This window comes from Rhinatrema bivittatum, chromosome 6, assembly GCF_901001135.1.
Source record: "Rhinatrema bivittatum chromosome 6, aRhiBiv1.1, whole genome shotgun sequence".
Taxonomy (NCBI): Eukaryota; Metazoa; Chordata; class Amphibia; order Gymnophiona; family Rhinatrematidae; genus Rhinatrema; species Rhinatrema bivittatum.
The window spans coordinates 87,267,911-87,286,913 of NC_042620.1; the positions used below are offsets into that span (position 1 = coordinate 87,267,911).

Consider the following 19,003-nt stretch of genomic DNA (forward strand, 5'->3'; position numbering starts at 1 on the left):
AAAATTTATTAATCGCCTAACACTGAAAGGCCTAGGCGATACATAATAGACATACATAATAAAAATGTGACTGACAACATACAGCATACATATTTTAGTTTCATAGAAACTAAAGAGGAAAATATCATATATTAAACAAATACATAATATAGCAAAAGAAATTCAATCCTTCAACAATAATATCAGCCTCAATCTGAACAATTCCCTGTACGTACTAGGATCAGTCCAGACGGTGGGTTATGTCCCCCGTCCAGCAGATGGAGTCAGAGCAAACTTCGGAGGGTGCTGGCATATAAGCCGGTGCACCCCTCCTGTATCCTCAGTATCTCTCTGACTCCAGCAGATGTGAGAAGGGGAACTCATGGTTCCTTCTACTGAGTGACTTGTCACTTGTTTTTTCTTATTATTCTATCTTTCCGGTGGATCAAGTTATTAAATCTTATTAGTTTGAAAAAAAAAAAAAAAGTTTTGTTCTGGTGGTGAGCCGGCTCGGCTGGCGCCACGTTTGTTTCTGTTTCAGGCTTGCCATTTGGACTGCCTCTTCCTTCCTTCCCCCCCCGTCTAGCTTCCTATCCCGGAGGGGCACAGGGTAAGTGTTTTTGGGGGGGAGTTTTTGTATTTTTTCCTTTCTAGCTCGCTTTTGGCGTTCTCCGTCGGTGGATGCTGGTGGGGCCAGCCTCTCCCCTCACTTCAGTCGCGGTCTTTCGCCCTCTCCCCGCGGTCCCGCAACGTCACATTCCCCGGGACCGCAGGCGGCACGGACGTTTCATTCCCCTGCCGCCCCCGGGGCTGTTGGGGCGGATTTGAGTTGAGCTCGGGCGCGGCGGCCCGCTCCTCCCGCGGCAAGCTCTTCGGCGTTGCTGCCTCGTGTGCATTGGCCCCCCCCTCCCCGGACGTTCGCGATGCAGCGCGTCCGTTGTTCAGCCTGTGGCGGCCCGGGACAGGCCGCATCGAGGGACGGTCTCTGCGGCAGGTGCCTTCCTGGAGGGGAGACTAGCACCGCTCTCCTGCCCACTTCTCGACCGCGAGCCGAGCGCCGCGGGCCTCGGGGGCTGGGCCCGCCCCCGTCGTTGGCGGGAGCGGCGGCCATCTTGGAGCTGGAAAGTAGCATGGGCTCTGACACAGAAGAAACCTCGGGGGACTTTTTACCTCTGGCGCCCCCGAGCCTGGATCCGGGGCCTCTTCCCTCCTCCTCCTCCTCCGGGCTTTCCAAGGACCCCCTTCCCACCCCATCAGCGGGCCCATCGGGTTTCTCGGCGGATTTTGTGGTGCTCATGCACCAAGCGTACCTACAGAGCCTGAATCCACAGGGGGGCTCGGTTCCCACTCCTCCTCCCGCTAAAGCCCCAAGGCTGGCAGGTGTGTCGGTGGCAGGATTAGGGGCCGGGGGAGGCAGCCCCAGGGCCCCCCTGATTACGCCCGCGCCCCTACCGGGGCTGGGGGGCGACCCGGCGTCGCAGGCGGACGACGAGACACTCTCAGCACACCTGGAATGCGACGACCCACGGGTCCTGCGGATCTTCCGCAAGGAGGAATTGACGGATCTCATTCCGCACGTGCTTCAGGAATTGGACCTTGACCCCCCCAGTCGAGCCCCCGGGGCCTCCAGCGCCTTCCGTGGCCTCCGCTACATCCAAGGGTGATCCTGTCTTAGCGGGTCTCCGTCCCATGGCACGGACATTTCCGATCCATGATTCCTTCCTACACCTCCTCGTGAGGGAGTGGAATAACCCGGAGGCGTCCCTTCGGGTTAGCAGGGCCATGGATAAGCTCTATCCTCTCCCGAGCGATTTTCTGGATCTTCTGAAGGTCCCCAAGGTTGACTCAGCGGTTTCCGCCGTCACGAAAAGCACCACGATTCCGGTCACGGGAGGCACTGCCCTACGGGATATCCAGGACAGGAAGCTGGAGGTCGCCCTCAAGAAGATCTACGAGGTCTCGGCACTGGGAGTCCGCGCGGCCATATGCGGTTCCCTTACCCAGAGAGCCGGTCTGCGATGGGTCCAACAGCTCCTCACTTCCCAGCAGTTGCCACCGGACGAGGCGGCTCAAGCTGACCGGCTGGAGGCGGTGATCGCTTATGGAGCAGACACGTTACATGACTTGCTGCGGGTCCTGGCGAGGACCATGGCGTCGGCGGTGTCCGCCAGGCGCCTCCTGTGGCTTCGGAACTGGGCTGCGGACGCTTCCTCCAAGTCTAGCCTGGGTGCCCTGCCTTTTAAGGGCAGGTTCCTCTTTGGAGAGGACTTAGATCAGATTATCAAGACCCTGGGAGAGAACTCGGTCCACAAGCTTCCAGAGGACCGTCGCCGGTCCTTTCGTCCGTCCACGGGGACTCCTAGGAACAGGTACCGCTCTCAGAGGCGCTACAGGGGTTCCAGACAGCAAGGCCCGAGGACCCCGTCTAACCGGTCGCAGTCGTGGACTCGGCCTTTTCGTGGCCGCAGACCCTCCAGGGACTCCTCGGCTCAGGGAGCCCCCGGCAAGTCAACGCAATGATGCCAGGCTGGCCCTCTCCTCGCTACCCCGGATTGGGGGGCGCATCGCTCTGTTTTACGAGGAGTGGGCCAACATCACCACGGACCGCTGGGTCCTCGACATCCTAAGGCACGGTTACGCGTTGGAATTTGTCCGGTCTCCCAGGGACAGGTTCCTCTTTTCTCCCTGCGGGTCCAGCATCAAGCGGCTGGGGATACAGCAGACGCTGGACAGTCTCCTGGACTTGGGAGCCATTGCGCCCATCCCCTCAGGAGAGGTGGGCTCGGGACATTATTCAATTTACTTCGTGGTTCCCAAAAAGGACGGTTCCTTTCGCCCTATCCTGGATCTCAAGGAGGTCAACAAGACGCTTCGGATCTCCAGGTTTCGTATGGAGACGCTCCGCTCCGTCATCGCGGCGGTTCATCAGGGGGAGTTCCTAGCCTCCCTCGATCTCACGGAAGCTTATCTGCATATCCCGATCCGTCCGGACCATTGGAGGTACCTTCGTTTCAAGATCTTGGGTCAACACTTTCAGTTCCAGGCGCTGCCCTTCGGTCTGGCGACCGCGCCCAGGACCTTTACCAAGGTTATGGTAGTGGTGGCAGCAGCGCTGAGGAGGGAAGGCATTCTCGTACACCCTTATTTGGACGACTGGCTCATCAGAGCGAAGTCCTTGCCGCAAGGGCGGGCGGCAGTCGACAGAGTTGTGTCCTTCCTACAGTCCCTTGGCTGGGTGGTGAACTTCAACAAGAGCAGTCTCCTTCCGTCCCAACGGTTGGACTTCCTGGGGGCACGCTTCGACACGGTACAGGGCAAGGTCTTCCTGCGGCCGGACAAGGCGCAAGCCCTGCGGGAGCTGATCATCAGGTTTTCTGCTCTCCAGGTTCACACGGCGCGGGGACTACCTGCAGGTCCTCGGCTCTATGGCGTTCGCAATCAGCCTGGTCCCCTGGGCGTTTGCACACTTGAGGCCCCTGCAAATGTCCCTTCTCTCGAGATGGAAGCCGGTCTCCCAGGACTATCAGGCGATCCTTCCTCTCCCTCCGACCGCCAGGGCCAGCTTGCGATGGTGGTTGGATCCCAGGAATCTATCCCAAGGATGCCCCCTGGAGACGCCGGACTGGATTGTGGTCACCACCGATGCCAGCCTGTCCGGCTGGGGGGCAGTGTGTCTCCGGAGCTCGGCGCAGGGTCTGTGGACGAAAGAACAGACGGCCTGGCCAGTCAACCGCCTGGAGACCCGGGCGGTCCGGTTGGCTCTCGTGCAGTTCCTGCCCATGATCAGAGGACGAGCGGTCCGAGTCCTCTCGGACAATGCGACGACGGTGGCTTACATCAACCGGCAAGGGGGCACCAGGACCAGACTGGTGGCGCTGGAAGCGGCGCGTCTGATGGATTGGGCGGAACGTTTCCTGGACCGTCTGGAAGCCTCCCACATCGCCGGGGTGGACAACATCCAGGCGGATTATCTGAGTCGTCAGGTGTTGGATCCGGGAGAGTGGTCCCTCTCCGACGAGGCGATGGCTCTCATTGTCAGACGCTGGGGGACGCCCGCGTTGGATCTCATTGTGTCAGCGGTCAACGCGAAAGCCTTTCGGTTCTTCAGCCGTCGGCGGGAGCGCGGCGGGGAGGGCGTCGACGCCCTGGCCCTTCCCTGGCCCCCTCGGCTGTTGCTCTACGTTTTTCCCCCCTGGCCCCTCGTGGGCAAGGTGCTAAGGAGAATAGAAAAACACGTCGGTCGGGTCATTCTAGTGGCTCCGGAGTGGCCGCGGCGCCCGTGGTTCGCGGATCTCCTTCGTCTGGCGGTGGGCGAGCCCCTTCGTCTCTCGCACCTGCCACGTCTGCTCCGCCAGGGCCCGGTATTTTCGGAGCAGGCGGAACACTTCTGTCTTGCGGCGTGGCTTATGAGAGGAGGGGCCTCTTGCGCAAAGGCTACGCCGGTCCCGTGGTAGATACGCTCCTCCAGGCACGGAAGGCCTCCACATTGGTCGCTTATGTGCGGGTATGGAAGGTTTTTGAGGTCTGGTGCTCGGCGCGGGGGGCTCTCGCGACTGCAGTATCCCGTCATCTAGTGCTGGCGTTCCTGCAGGAGGGGCTGGAGAAGGGCCTCTCCTATAATTCCCTGAGGGTGCAGGTCTCCGCTCTCGCGTCGCTGGCTCGTGCCGCGGGACGGCCTGGTCTGTCGGCTCATCCGGACATCTCGCGATTCCTCCGGGGAGTTAAGCGCCTACGTCCGCCGGTGCGTCCTCTCTGTCCTTCGTGGAATCTCAACCTGGTCTTGCGGGCTCTAGGGGGTCCTCCCTTTGAGCCCCAGCGGCAGGCCACTCTCAAGGACATCACTCTGAAGGCGGTCTTCCTGGTCGCCATCGCTTCGGCGCGGCGTATCTCCGAGCTGCAGGCTCTTTCGTGTCGGGAACCCTTCCTCCGGTTCACGGACTCGGGGGTTCACATCCGGACTGTCCCTTCGTTCCTGCCGAAGGTGGTTTCCTCCTTCCACGTGAACCAGGTAGTGGAGCTGCCTGCCTTCCCGGCTGATGCTCCCCTGTCTCTTCGCCGCCTGGATGTGAAGCGCACCCTTCTCCGTTATTTGGAGGTGACTAACGAGTTCCCGGTCTCCGATCACCTTTTCGTGCTCTGGTCGGGGCCTAGAAAGGGTGGTCAAGCGTCCAAGACTACGATTGCGCGCTGGCTCAAGGAGGCGGTGACTTCGGCGTACATCGGTTCCGGAAAGGATCCCCCGCCGGGTCTCAAGGCTCACTCTCTCCGAGCCCAGGCTGCCTCCTGTGCGGAGTCCCAGCTCGTCTCTGCGCAGGAAATTTGTCGTGCGGCGACCTGGAAGTCTCTCCACACGTTCTCCAGACATTACCGGCTCCATGTACAGGTATCTGAGTCTGGTTCCTTTGGGGACAGGGTCCTTCGAGCAGGCTTCCCGGGGACCCACCCGGTTTAGGGAAGCTTTGGTACATCCCACCGTCTGGACTGATCCTAGTACGTACAGGGAAAAGAAAATTACTTCTTACCTGCTAATTTTCGTTCCTGTAGTACTATGGATCAGTCCAGACGCCCTCCCTGGACGTCTCTTGAGATCTAGGAGGGAACCTGCTCGTTCGTCTCTCCTGTCTTCCTATTCTCCTGGTTATTCTCCCTTCGGGGATCTGAACCTGTGTGTCTGTGTTTGTCCCTGTTTGGACAGTTCTTATTGCACGTTGCATAGTTTTTTTCACGGTTTACGGTTGATTGTTCAGGGTTTTGCTTGATCCACCTGCCTTGGTCTGTCCAGTATTCTTCCTTGGCTTTGATATTCTCAATACTGAGGATATAGGAGGGGTGCACCGGCTTATATGCCAGCACCCTCCGAAGTTTGCTCTGACTCCATCTGCTGGACGGGGGACATAACCCACCGTCTGGACTGATCCATAGTACTACAGGAACGAAAATTAGCAGGTAAGAAGTAATTTTCTTATTCACTACAAGAGAGAATGTAACATGATTACTCATCTTTTCCCACAACTCTCCCATAACACACCCTCATCATGTACTGTTCTGTGAATTTATAGGTCCTGATTAGTCTCCTTTGCACCTGAAAGGATGCAGCACACATTAGCCATCATAAACGTCTTACATGCCTTTTGTTTTTTCCTAGCATGTGGACAGATGGATTCAGGACCAGTGGGTTATGCTCCCCTGCCAGCAGATGGAGACAGAGCAAGCTGATGTCATAGTATATGTACTCCTGCAGTAACCCCAGCCTGCCAGTATTCTCCGTCTCCAGCAGATGGTGGACGTGCATCTCCTTTTGGGGATTTCTTCAGATTTTGGAAGGAGATATAGGGGAAAAAAAAAAAAGCCCTGCTCTCCTTCATCTCCTACAGATGGTCCCTCCCCCAGTTGAGAATTCCTGAAGTGATTTCCCTGGTCCCTCAGATGTGTGCCTTGGTCCGTAGCTGGTTTTCCCAGCAAGGAGTTAGCTGATTGTACAGCTTAAAGGCAGCGGTTGCAGGAGGCCGAGTGTGGCGGTGACAGCCCATGCCCTCTCCCCCCACAACCAGCTGATAAGGGCTGAGCTCAGGTAAGTTTAAAAAAGAAAAAATAATAATAAAAGGCAGAGACAGTGGAGAGGGCTTTTGCAGGACTTTCTCCAGTCTTGGTGTTCAGCATGCTTTTCCGACATTTGTTCCCGCTCCCCTTGGAGTTAGGGGAACCGGGCAGCCTGGCGGGTTGAACGGCCCAGGTGGGCTAGGCCCCACAGTTAGGCTTTTTCCTGCATGCTGCGTGGTAGGCCGCTGCAGCGATTTCACACACTTTTGGACATGTTCAACTGCTCTCTAAAGGAATGTCGATGTGCTCAGTGCGTCCGGCTCTGTGCATGCGTTGTGTACTCTGTTTTGGGCGTGACTTTTGTGCACACATTTTTTAAAATAATTGATGGTTCACCCAGATTTTGGTGCACAGTTTGTGCACGTGTGTTTTGCGGAGCTTACTCTTCGGGCTCCTAATTTTTTGTGTGTATAAATTTTGTGCGCTTGAAATTTTTCAGCGCCAGCTGGCTGAATGCACATTCTCCATTGGCTCTGCACTGAAAAGATGGAGCCCATGAGAAAGAAATCTAAGCACCTTTCTCTCTGTGTTGCCTGTCATATTCAGGTATCTTAGCCTGTAGTATCCTCTAACATATGTCAGTGCTGCTTTAGAGGCTCAGGAAGAATTGTCTTCCTCCAATTTCACTAAGCCTGGGTCTTCCCAGCCTGATGATGGTCTGGCTAAGGATTTGTCTGGAGGTATGCCAAACCTTGGCACTTCCTTCACTGGTTCCTCCACAGGAGATGGCAGCTCAGTGGGCCTCACTCCAGTTTCTTCTAAGTTTGTCCTGGATCCTGAGGCCTTTTCTTGGGTGGAGTTTTTTCAAGGTTTGCAATCCTTCCTCAGCTTCGCCCAATCCTATGAAGTCAGATCCTTAGCCAGTGGCCTCTCCCTCTTCGAATCCTATGTTTAAATGCCAAAGCACGCCTCAGTTCGCTACAGGTATTCCCAACAGTACCCCGGATGGCACTGATGATGAGGCAGATCCTGACACCCTGGAAGATGGGGAAATTCCTCCAGGACTGGAACTGTATCGGACCATGTTGTGGTTCTTTAATAGAGACAAATTGCCGGCCCTGATTTCCCAGGCCTTGAATATGTTTGGTATTCCTGGTGCAGATTCCATGTCTGAGCCAAAGAAAATCCCATTTTGGTTTCTTTGCATAAAGCCTCTTGCTTTTTCCCTGTTATGGACGCCATTCAAGAATTTATTGATCTTGAATGGGGCGCTCCGGAGGCTAATTTCAAAGGGGGTTGGACATTGGAAGGACTGTACCTCTTGGATCCAGTGGTGAGAGAACATTTGCGTTTTCCAAAAGTGGATGCGCTGTTCTGTGTCATCTATAAGCAGACGACTATCCTCGTGGAGGGAGGAGCAGCCTTGAAGGATGTGCATGATAGGAGGATTGAAGCTATCCTTAAGCAAGTCTTTGAAGCAATGGCAGTGACTTTACAGATAGCTTCCTGTTGCACCCTAGTGATTCAAACATGTCTGCTTCTCTCTCAGAAAGTTGATGATTCTGAAATTAATTCCAAAACAGTTATAGAACCAGCTGCCACCTTTTTAGCAGATGCAGGCTGCGATTTGGTCTGTACCTTAGCTAGAAGAGTGGCTTTGGTGGTAGTGGCCAGGCATAAACTATGGCTGTGAAATTAGTTGGCTGACGCAACCTCCAAAGCTAATCTTATGAAAGTGTCTTATAAAGGCTCCCTCTTGTTTGGGAGCGAGTCGGAGAAATTGGCCAGTAAGTGGGGTGAATCTCTGGTTCCTTGGTTGCTGGTGGATAAGAAGCAGTTGCAGCGCCTCTTTTGTATGAGGGTCGTCTTATGGGTTCCAAGTGGTTTCATCCCTACAGAGGGTCGACCTTTCAGAGGACTTGGCCTTTCAGCAGGTCTCAGTCCTTTTTGTCCTAGACATCGCAAGCAAGAAGCAGGCTCAGGGGTGGATCCTCCCGAGCCTCACAAAGAAGGTTTAATGACCCACCTTTGGGAACAAGAGATAGGGGGACACTTCTGTCTCTTTTATCAAAAGTGGGTCAAAATCACATCGGATCAGTGGGACCTGGAGGTGATACAAGCTGGAATTTTGCAGTATTCCTCGGGACGTGTTCATGGTGTCTCCTTGCCACTCCCCACAGAAAAAGCAGGCAGTGGAATCTATGCTACTAAGGCTCCTCAGGCTGTGGTTCCAGTGCTTTCGTCTCAAGAAAGTATGGGGCGATATTCCATTTATTTTGTTATGCCCAAGAAGGAGGGCTCCTTTCATCTTATCCTGGATCTCAAGGGAGTCAACTGTCATTTGCAAGTGACTCATTTTCACATGGAAACCTTGCGCTGAGTGATAATGGCCTTTCAGTCTGGGTAATTTCTGACCTCCTTGGATCTGTTCGAGGCCTACCTTCATATTCCTATCCATTTGGAACACCAACATTTTCTGTGTTTTGCAATGTTGGGGTGCATTTTGGTCTAGGCACTACTCTGAGAACTTTTTCCAAGAGTTATGGTGGTAGTAGAGTTGAGAAGGGATGGAATCCTAGTACTCCTGTATTTGGACAACTGGCTGATTGGTGCCAAGTCTCTAGAAGAGAGCTACCTGTTGACCTGCAAAGTGATCTCCTTTTTGCAGGAGCTCAGTTGGGTGGTGAACCTGGCCAAGAGCAGCCTTCAGCCATCTCAGTTGTCAGAGTATCTGGGTGTTCGGTTCAGTATGAGGCAGGGCAAAGTTTTCCTGCCAGAAGTTCAGATTCAGATGTTGTCACAGGTGCATCTTTTGGTGAACACTATATGCCTGACAGTGTGGTCCTATCTACAGTTACTCTGTTTAATGACAGCAACCCAGAATTGGTCCGTGGGCAAGGGCGCAAACGTGTCCTCTATAGCACTCCCTGCTGTCTCATTGGAACCTGCAGTCTCAATGCTATTCAATTCAGCTTCACTTGCCGATGGAAATCTGCTCTCACCTCTAGTGGTAATTGCAGGAAGATCATCTGAGAAAGGGTGTTTTCTTGACCTCGCCGGACTGGTTGATACTCATGACAGATGTGCATCTCCAGGTTTGGGGAACTCTCTATCAGGAATTAATGGCTCAAGTACTCTGGAATGTCGAAGAGTCCCTTTGGAGCATCAATTGCCTGGAAGCCCAGGCAGTTCGGTTGGCATGCTTGCAGTTCAGCCACTGACTGCAGGGTCAAGCGGTCCAAGTGATGTTGGACAACGCAATAACAGTGGCTTACATCAATTGGCAGGGAGAAACCAAGAGCCAGCAAGTGTCACAAGAAATAGACCAACTTATGGAATGGGCGGAAGGTCATCTCCAGGTGATCTCGGCCTCTCACATTGCAGGAAAAGACAATGTAAAAGCAAACTTTCTCAGCAGAGAGAGTCTTGACCCAGGAGAATGGGTATTGTCAGACAAGTCATTTCAGTTGATAGTGGATCGCTGGGGCCTTCCATTCTTAGACCTGCTGGCGACTTCTTGCAATGCGAAGGTTCCTTGATTCTTCAATTGCAGAAGAGATCTGTGGTACTTGGGTGTAGATGCTCTCATACAGGTCTGGCCAGAAGACAAGTTGTTTTATGCCTTTCCCCTGTGGCCCTTGTTGGGCAGAATAGTTTGCAGGATCGAAGGCCACAGGGGGATGGTACTCCTGCTGGAACAGATTGGCTCAGCTGACCATGGTATGCAGATCTGTGAAGACTCCTGGTAGAGACCCCTTTCGTCTTCTACCACACCAGAATCTGTTGCAGCAAGGACCTGTCCTTCACGAAGTTCCAACTCAGTTTTTTCTTACGGTTTGGCCCTTGAGAGGGCTTGCTTGTTGAAGCATGGATATTCTTCTGCGATGATTGCTACCTTGCTCCACGCTTGAAGGTTCGCCACTTCCCTAGCCTATGTGTGGGTTTGGAGAGTGTTTAGGGCTTGGTGTGAGAATCAAGGTGTTCTTCCTCGTTCAGTTAAGATCCCACTCATTTTGGAATTTTTGCAGGATGGGTTAAATAAAGTCTTGGCCCTTAGTTCCTTGAAGGTACAGGTTGCGGCTCTTGCCTGTTTCAGGGGTCAAGTGAAGATGAATCCTTATCGTCTCATCCTGATGTGGCCCTTTTTTGAAGGAATTGAAGCATCTTCAGCCTCCCTTGAGGTTACCGGTTCCATCGTGAAGTCTTAAACTGGTATTGGAATTATTGGCAGGTCCTACGTTCCAACGGCTGCAAAACCTTTCATTATTAACCTTGCATTTATTAACATTGAAAACAGTGTTCTTGATGGCTACTTGTTCTGCGTGTCGAATTTCCGAGCTGTAGGCCTTGTCTTGCCGGGAGCTATTCTTTTGAGTGACTCCAGGGGCATTACAGCTGCGTACTGTACCATCTTTTTTGCCTAAGGTGGCCCATGAATTTCATTTGAATCAGTCCATTTCCTTGCCATCCTTTGATAAGAGTATAGCCTCTTGCATCCCTTGGATGTCAAGAGATATCCAAGGGATGCAAGAGCCTTCACCTGAGTAGGCAACGGCTTTTCATTCTCTAGAGACATCCAAAGGGATGCAAAGGTGGTTTCTGGAGAATAGTTTCTGAAGCAGGGCTGAACCAGGAAGCAGGGCCGAACCAGCTTTGCGGGCTACAATAGCTTGCTGGATTAAGGAGGTAGTCACAGCTATGTATGTAGAGACTGAAAAGCCGTTGCCTACTCAGGTGAAGGCTCATTCCACTAGGGTTCAGGCAGTGTCATGGGCAGAGGTTAGATTATATCCCGTTGGCATTTGCCGAGCTGCGACGTGGTCCTCCTTACACACTTTTTCCAGATTTTATCGTCTGGATGTGCAGGCCCTGGCGGATGCAGCCTTTGCATATGCGGTGTTGACTGGACTGCGGACAGACTTCCCACCCTATTTGGGAGTAGCTTTGGTACATCCCACTGGACCTAAGTCCATCTGTCTACACATTAGAAAAGGAGAAATTATTACTTACCTGATAATTTAATTTTCCTTAGTGTAGACAGATGGACTCAGCTTCCCGCCCTCGACTGCCAAATGATTGTGTTAATGATCCTCCTGTTCCAGGGGATTACTGGTAAGTGTTCATCCAGTCCCTATATTGGAGTACATTCATTCATTGCTTGACTTCACTGTTTCTTGTTGGTTGAGTACAGTAATGGTTGTCTGTTTTTAATCAAGTTTTTTGCTAGTCTGTCCACAGTTGCTTTTGAAGAGAATACTGGTAGGCTGATGTCACTGCAGGAGTATATAAACTGTGACGTCAGCTTACTCCGTCTCCATCTGCTGGCAGGGGAGCATAACCCACTGGTCCTGAACCCATCTGCTATACTGAGGAAAAAAAATTATCAGGTAAGTAGTAATTTCTCCTTTTAATAAGGTGATAAATGAAACTGCTACTGTTATATTCCTCTCATTTACCAGCAACAAAAGAGCCAAACCGTGACTCACATACAGAGTCCAAAAAACTAATATTTGCTAAACTTTTATAATAACACTTTTGAAATTCTCTGGAAGGTATCAGTAAATAGTGCCAAGATAAGAGGCCAAGAACAATTACACCCGTTTAACTTACCAGGGTACCATATTAGCTCAAATAGCAATAAAGTATCTAATCATCTACCTTTCCAATGAACATACTTTTAAACCCAAAAAGTGTAAATGTCCAAAAAATTGATTATTATCAAGCCCCAAATGAACAAAAATCTAAAACCTATAGTCCAAAAAATGAAACAAAAGTGTCATAAACAATTACAAAAATAAAGGTACTTTCAAGCTCACATAATGGCACCCTCCAAATCTCAATGGCTCAAAAAGGAACTTCTGCACTTTTGCGCCAAAAATGGTCCCACGTCTTACCAAAAATGCAACAAGTGTGTAAATTGCAGCTTTTGAATAGTTGAGCATCAGAGGGCGCCATTATGTGAGCTTATAAAATAAATATCTCGGTTTTTCTAATAGGTTTGGTTTGGTTTAAAAGTAAGTTCACTGGAAAGGTAGATGGTTAGGCATTGTTGCTGTTTGAGCCTATGTAGTTTCCTAGTAAGTTAAATGGGAGTAACTGTTCTTCACCTATTGTCTTGGCAATATTTACTGATATATTCCTTTCATTACCAAAATTATCTGACTTTGATTATTTTGTCATCACATATAACCTGTGCAAGATGATTGGAACTCCTCTCATCTGTGCTGTAAAGAAGCCATTGTTAAGCTTATAAAAAATATTTTTCAAAATAGTCTTGCTCCACATATGGACTTTGTTGACTACCCACCAGCTCACCTGCCCTCAAGATATCCAGTTTGTTTATGCATGCTAGTACGATGTCAGTTTCGGCATGGAGCTGTTATGAGCCACAGATTTACTTATAACTGGTCCAACTGTGCATTCACTTAGTTTTGATGTGCCTCTTGGCTGCTTTAAATCATTTTCAGACAAGACAGGGCCATTATGCAACCAATTGTTTTAGATGGGTCAGGCTAATTGTAGTTGTGGGTAGCTCTAAACGGCATCACACATAATAAACAAATGTCCAATGTCTCGTTTTACTCCACTGTTAAGTGGCTTGGCATGTTTTGTACATGCTAGAAGATGATGAACCATACTTGTGAGATCCCTAAGACAAAATTCCTCACTGTTATATGGAATGTATATTCTGTCTTGTTCACAATAATAAGAACATTGCATTGTGAATATTTGTTTTCTTTACATAGACAGTTTGTTGCTGCTCTTGCTGATCTGCGCGAGGCCATAAAGTTATGTCCAAGTAACCAGGAAATAAGAAGACTTCTGAATCGAGTAGAAGATGAATGCAGACAAGTGCAAAGAACACAACAAAGGCAACAATATCTGCCATCCTCACCAAATAATGATTCTGATCATGAAGAGGAGGTCCTCAATCAAGGACAAAGCACTCATCTTTGTCTAGAGGAAATAGAAGAAGAGGACGTTACACAGCAAGATGAAACACCACTGCTTTCACTGAGACCACAACATTCCCAGCCTCATTCTTCTCATAGCAGAACATTTCAGGATGGCCTTCAGCAGAAATCTAGATCTGTATCTCCTCAGAACAGAGCAGAGAGCAAATATTTAAAAGAGCCAGTAGCTCAGCAGGGTTTGATTATGCAATCTACAAAGCAAGCACAGATAATAAAAACTAACAAGCACATGAGTGCCCTTCATTCCATCTCAAAGACTGGAAATGGTCAGTGTAGTATGAAGATACAGCCTTCTCCTACAAGTCCTTTGCCAGGCAGACACACAGTGAACATCACAAGCCATAGGAATCCACATTTAGATGGGGTAAATGCATTAACATCTGGGAGCAATGTAGCAGGAATTCACTCTGGACTGTATGGTGAAAGGTTAGCATCAGGCCAGATTACCCATTTGCAGCACCATGAACATTTATCTTCATATAATAATCCCCATTCTTTATCAAATACTACAAAAATAGTTGAGAGATTAAATATCAGTTCTTTACCTGTAGATATAGCGGCTTCAGCTCAAGGAGTAAAAAGAAATTGTAATGAAATAAAAAAGCAAGCAAGTTTATTGAATACAGCCTCTTCTAATTCCCCAACCAGCAGCATGAAAATGTCCAGCTCAACCCATAGTTTAACTTCAAACATCAGCTTGTCAGATGGAGGCAAATGTCCAGATGTTCGAATCAAAGAGAAAAAGATTACTCAGGGGCAAAATAGTGCAGCGGAACATAGAGCTCGCAATACCCCATTCATGGGCATCATAGACAAAACTGCAAGGTCACTGCAGAGTATGCAAACAAACCGCGGCTGGCACAGCCAAGCAGCAGAAGGCAAACTACTAAACACATCTTCCAGTGGAGGTGTTCAATCCATAAACTCGGAACACTTTTCTGCCCGCCAGGCAGATGGATGCAACAATACGACAAAAGCTTTCTCTTCTGCCCCTGGTGGGAATATTCAAAATGGAAAGCTTTTGAAAGAAGTTGATGAGGTGAAGTGCCAAATGCTTTCCCAATTTAAAGAAACCCGAACCTCCAAGACTATGTCCCATTCATATCAGGAAGGGGTAGGCAAACAGCAACCTCAAATGAACAAAGAGGGCCACTTACCTCATGTTCCTACTACAAAGCCAGCACGATCATTTATAGAGTCAAATGTGTGAATTTTTAATTTGTATGATAGTTTCTTGTAAATCTGTACATGATAGTGTGTTGTTAACTGTTAATCCATTACATTATGGAGCCATTTCATAATGGGGTATAAATAAGAATTAAGATATTTGACACAATATTTTATCTGTCCTTTATTTGCATCATTCTTAGTGATTTGCTGATGCCCTCTGGCCAGTATTTGAAATACAGGAGAGAACCAGTTTATCATAAAACAGTGCTATCAACTAGGACTGTCAAACTTACTGGAAAATGTCCCACAAAGATGCTGTTTGTGCCTTCAAAGTCAGTACATTTAAAGGGAAAAGATAATTTCAGATATTCAGTTGCTTTACTCTCATACGGCTATCCCGTGCAATCTGTGGTAAGCTGCACTGTGTGGCTGCAGCTCAACTGAACTCCTTTGCTTGCATTCTTGATGTACCATCATCTTATTCATAACTCTATGCAAACGTAAATCTCAATGTTGATATTATAATGAGGTTAGAGCTCTGAATTGTAAATAAGATTTCTCACTGAGAATATGTACTGTTTTATATAATAGCCAGTTTCTTGTAAATTAAATTTGAAAACCCATAAGCATTTGTATACAATTAAATGTTAAAGGTACACTGTTAGAGCTGGTAAATTGGACATTGAAACTCGCTGACATTTGTTTACAACTGTATAGATTAAAGCAACACGATAGCCCTGTCATGTTGAAATTTTCCTAATACAAAATGGCAACATGGTTGTAAGCAAATATTAGCCATTGCAGTGTGGCACATACAGATGTAAAAAAATTAAATTTTCATTAAAAAGATTTAAAAAAAACAAACAAAAAACAACCAAAGGCTAAAATAAATGTAAGTTTTAAAATAATTGGTAAAAATAGCACTGGGATAACTAGATTTTATCTATTAGAAATTTTCAAATATAGTTTTACCAAACCTGATAACATCCTTTGAATTAGCCATGTTCTGACATGTAAATAGGGGGTTGGCTTTTTTCAGAGATGGACTTAAAAAAATTAATGCCTTTTAAAATACAGCCATAATGTTGCATGCATTTTTAAAGCTTCAGCCAAGTTATTGCACTGAGTAATATATAAATATGGCATGCTAAACAGTTATAACAGTAGCTTGCACTTTATATAGTTTATATAAAACACCCTTGCGGTGCTACTTTACTATAGAATGATGTATCATACATTCATAGAGAAGGTACAAGAATTGTTACAAAGGTTTTTGTAAGGAAGCTAATGTATTTTTTGTAGGCAGTTGGCTGAAAGAGGAAAAAGTATGTTTTCTTAATTGTGCGAGGTTCCAAGGATTTTATCAAAGCTTAAGAGACGCGTTTGAGGTGTGGCTTTTGGGGGGGAGGGGTTTACTGTAATAGAGAGTTATGAAAATAATTGTAATAAAGTTTCTGTATGTGTAATTATGGTCTGTTTTGTACAAGTTGGAATATTACTGTTTGGGGGTTGAAGGCCTTTTATTCTTATGTACAGTCTGTACAATATAAGAACAGCCTTATACATTTTTGCAAATCCCTTACTGAATCTGCTTATAATTGCTAGTTTATTTATTTACTGTTCAGTACTTTGTGAATCTTTTCTTTATTCTACATTGGGTTTTGCACAACTTCTGTACTTTTTTCATATGGAATAAAAAATTAATATAGCTTGCTTTTGGTTTGCATCAATTACTTTTTATTATATAATGGAAGATTTAAGGAAATGCTTAGCATCATCATAAAGAAATCTTTGGTAATGTAAACTGAAACATAAGATTCTCTCATAAAGAAAGATGATGGGAAAACATCACTATAATTTTCTCTATTATTTCATCATTATTTATTTATGACACACTTTTCCACCAAAAGAGTTCAAACCAACTTACAATTAAGAGTAATTAGGAACAATATGTCAAAACAAGCAGGTAAAACAAATTCAGTTTGACATTTCAGCACAAACTCTAGAGAGGGGGTTACAATGTGTTCCAATAGTAGAGAGGTGCAAGTTTGTGATATGCTTGGTAGATTGTTTAGTCAAAATGTCCTGGGGAGGAAGGGGGGATTGGGATACTGTGTAGGCAAATGCTAATGGCTGGAACTAAAAGCTGCTTCAAACAGCCAGCTTTTACTAGTTTTCTGAATGATAGGAAGGTCAGTCAAGTCTGATGTGAGGAGTAGGGAGTTTCAAAGTTTCAGGGCAGCGCCTGTGAAAGTTCTTTTTCTACTACTGGTGAAGCACATAGTTTTCACCTAGGACATAGTCCTCACACATGGGTGACATCAGATGTAGCCTGACACAGAAAACATGTCAAAATTTCTAGGAACTTTGACTTTGACTGGCACACTGAGCATGCCCAGCATGCCACTGTCCATGCAGGGTCCCTCTTCAGTCTCTTCTTTTCCGAGGAGTTTTCATCTTGCTGTTGTGGAGCTCTGCTCTTTTTCATCGTTTCTCATCAGTTTTTCCTGGTTGATTACTTATTTTGCTGCGCCAGGATCCCTCTTCTTCCCAATCGGTACCTCAGTACGGCAGCGCGGTAACTTTTTCTCCTTCCTTGTGTTTGATTCCCGGTGGTGTCGCTTATCCAGTGGCCATGGTCATCGACTGCTCACGGCTCTTTTTTCTGGCGTTGTCCAGTTTTTGCCAATGCCCCCAGTGCCCACGACCATGTCTATCATGGATCCACACATGATCTGTATCATCTGCCTGGAAGCATTGTACAACGTCCGGGGGTATCGTTTTTGCATTCAAATGACCCACAAAGGCCGTCGTGCCCATCTGGATAAGATGGAGAAACTTTTTAGGTCCAAAATATTGGATCCATCGATGCCTAAAGACCGCGGGGAACTGATGGATATGGAACCTTCACTGTCCACTCCCCCACCGTGGCCCTTTCTCTCTCTCTCTCGAGTTGCCGGGGATAGGCCGTTATCGGTGTCGTTGCACTCCAGGACGACTGGATCTTCTCCATCCTCCTTGGTTCTGTGAAAAGACCGGACCGAGCACTGAGGGAAATCCTGGAAGCATCGCCACTGGTTGCTGTTGTTGCATGGCGCTGGGCTTAGATTGGCACCGGTGGCTGCCGTGATGCCCCCTTGAAGTGGCCTCACAGAGAGGAGGTATTGACCTCCATCAAAACCAGGCATTCCCCACTGATACCGGTGCTGGGCACCAATCTCCCTTGGATCTGGGCAGGGTTCCGCTATGTTGATTGCCCATATTGCTTCCTACCAGCTGTTCATGAACCCAGTATACTCAGAACCTTTGGAAGCAGGTTCAGGAGCTTTCTGAGCATCTACCCCAGCAGCAACAGGACACCTGTTTGGCAGTTGCCCAGCAGGGCTTGGAGTGTGATAAACATGAAGTGCAGTCCACCTATGACATGTTTGAGATGGCAGGCTAGGGTGGTGGCAGCGGGCATTGGCATCCATAGGATGGCATGGCTTCGAGCCTCTGATCTCAGACCAGAGGTCCAGGAGAAGCTTGCGGACCTGCCCTCTACTGGTGAGAACCTGTTTGGGGATAAGATGAGAGATGCTGTGGGTCAGTTGAAGGATCACCATGAGACCCTTCAGCATCTCTCAGCCAGTATATCAGACCCACTGTCCTTCACCAGGAAATCTTCGCGTCAGGGTTCCAGGAGGTCCTTGTATCGCCAGAGGAAATTCTATCCTCCTGCCTCGAGTGCTCGTACTGCACGCATGAGTTGTGAGGCTGTTCTGGACAGCAGCTGGCACCCCAGCAGAGACCCGCTATGAGGTTTTGACTGCGGGGGAGCATAAGTCTTGCGACTGTACCCTCGACGCCAGGCACTCCAATCGGCGGTCGACTGCAATCCTTTGCAGACCACTGGCCTCAGGTTACCTCTGACCAATAGGTCCTGTCTATCATTCATCGAGGGTACTGGTTGAACTTTCTGGATGTCCCCGCAGACTCTTCCCTGAGCCCATCTTGGGACCAGTCATCCCATCATGAAATTCTCTTGATGCTCTCCGGCCTTGTAATGGCCTGAGCAGTTGAACCCGTACCACTACGGCAGCAAGGGTTGGGGGGTTTACTCCCGCTATTTCCTGATTCCATAGAGAACAGGGGGCTCGACCCCATTTTGGATCCAAGATCCTTGAACAAATTTCTACAAAAAGAAAAGTTCAAGATGGTCTCGCTGGGCACCCTGATTCCCCTCTTGCAAAGAGGGGACTGGCTTTTCTCCCTTTATCTAAAAGACACATTCACCCACATCAAAATCTTCCCCAGCCACAGGAAGTATCTGCGGTTCCTTGTAGGCGAGAGGCAATTAC

General features: G+C 48.6%; 1 protein-coding gene across 5 annotated transcripts in view; it reads left to right on the top strand.

Annotated features, from left to right (window-relative positions):
• The window catches only part of TANC1 (tetratricopeptide repeat, ankyrin repeat and coiled-coil containing 1), a 408,770-nt gene extending 392,394 nt beyond the window's left edge, over positions 1-16,376 (top strand). For all 5 annotated transcript variants that reach the window (XM_029605548.1, XM_029605546.1, XM_029605545.1 and 2 more), the window contains one exon: positions 13,266-16,376. In XM_029605548.1, the coding sequence (XP_029461408.1) occupies positions 13,266-14,703 (1,438 nt within the window). In that variant the 3' untranslated portion in view covers positions 14,704-16,376. The remainder of the gene's footprint in view (positions 1-13,265) is intronic.
• The last annotated feature ends 2,627 nt before the right edge of the window (positions 16,377-19,003 follow it).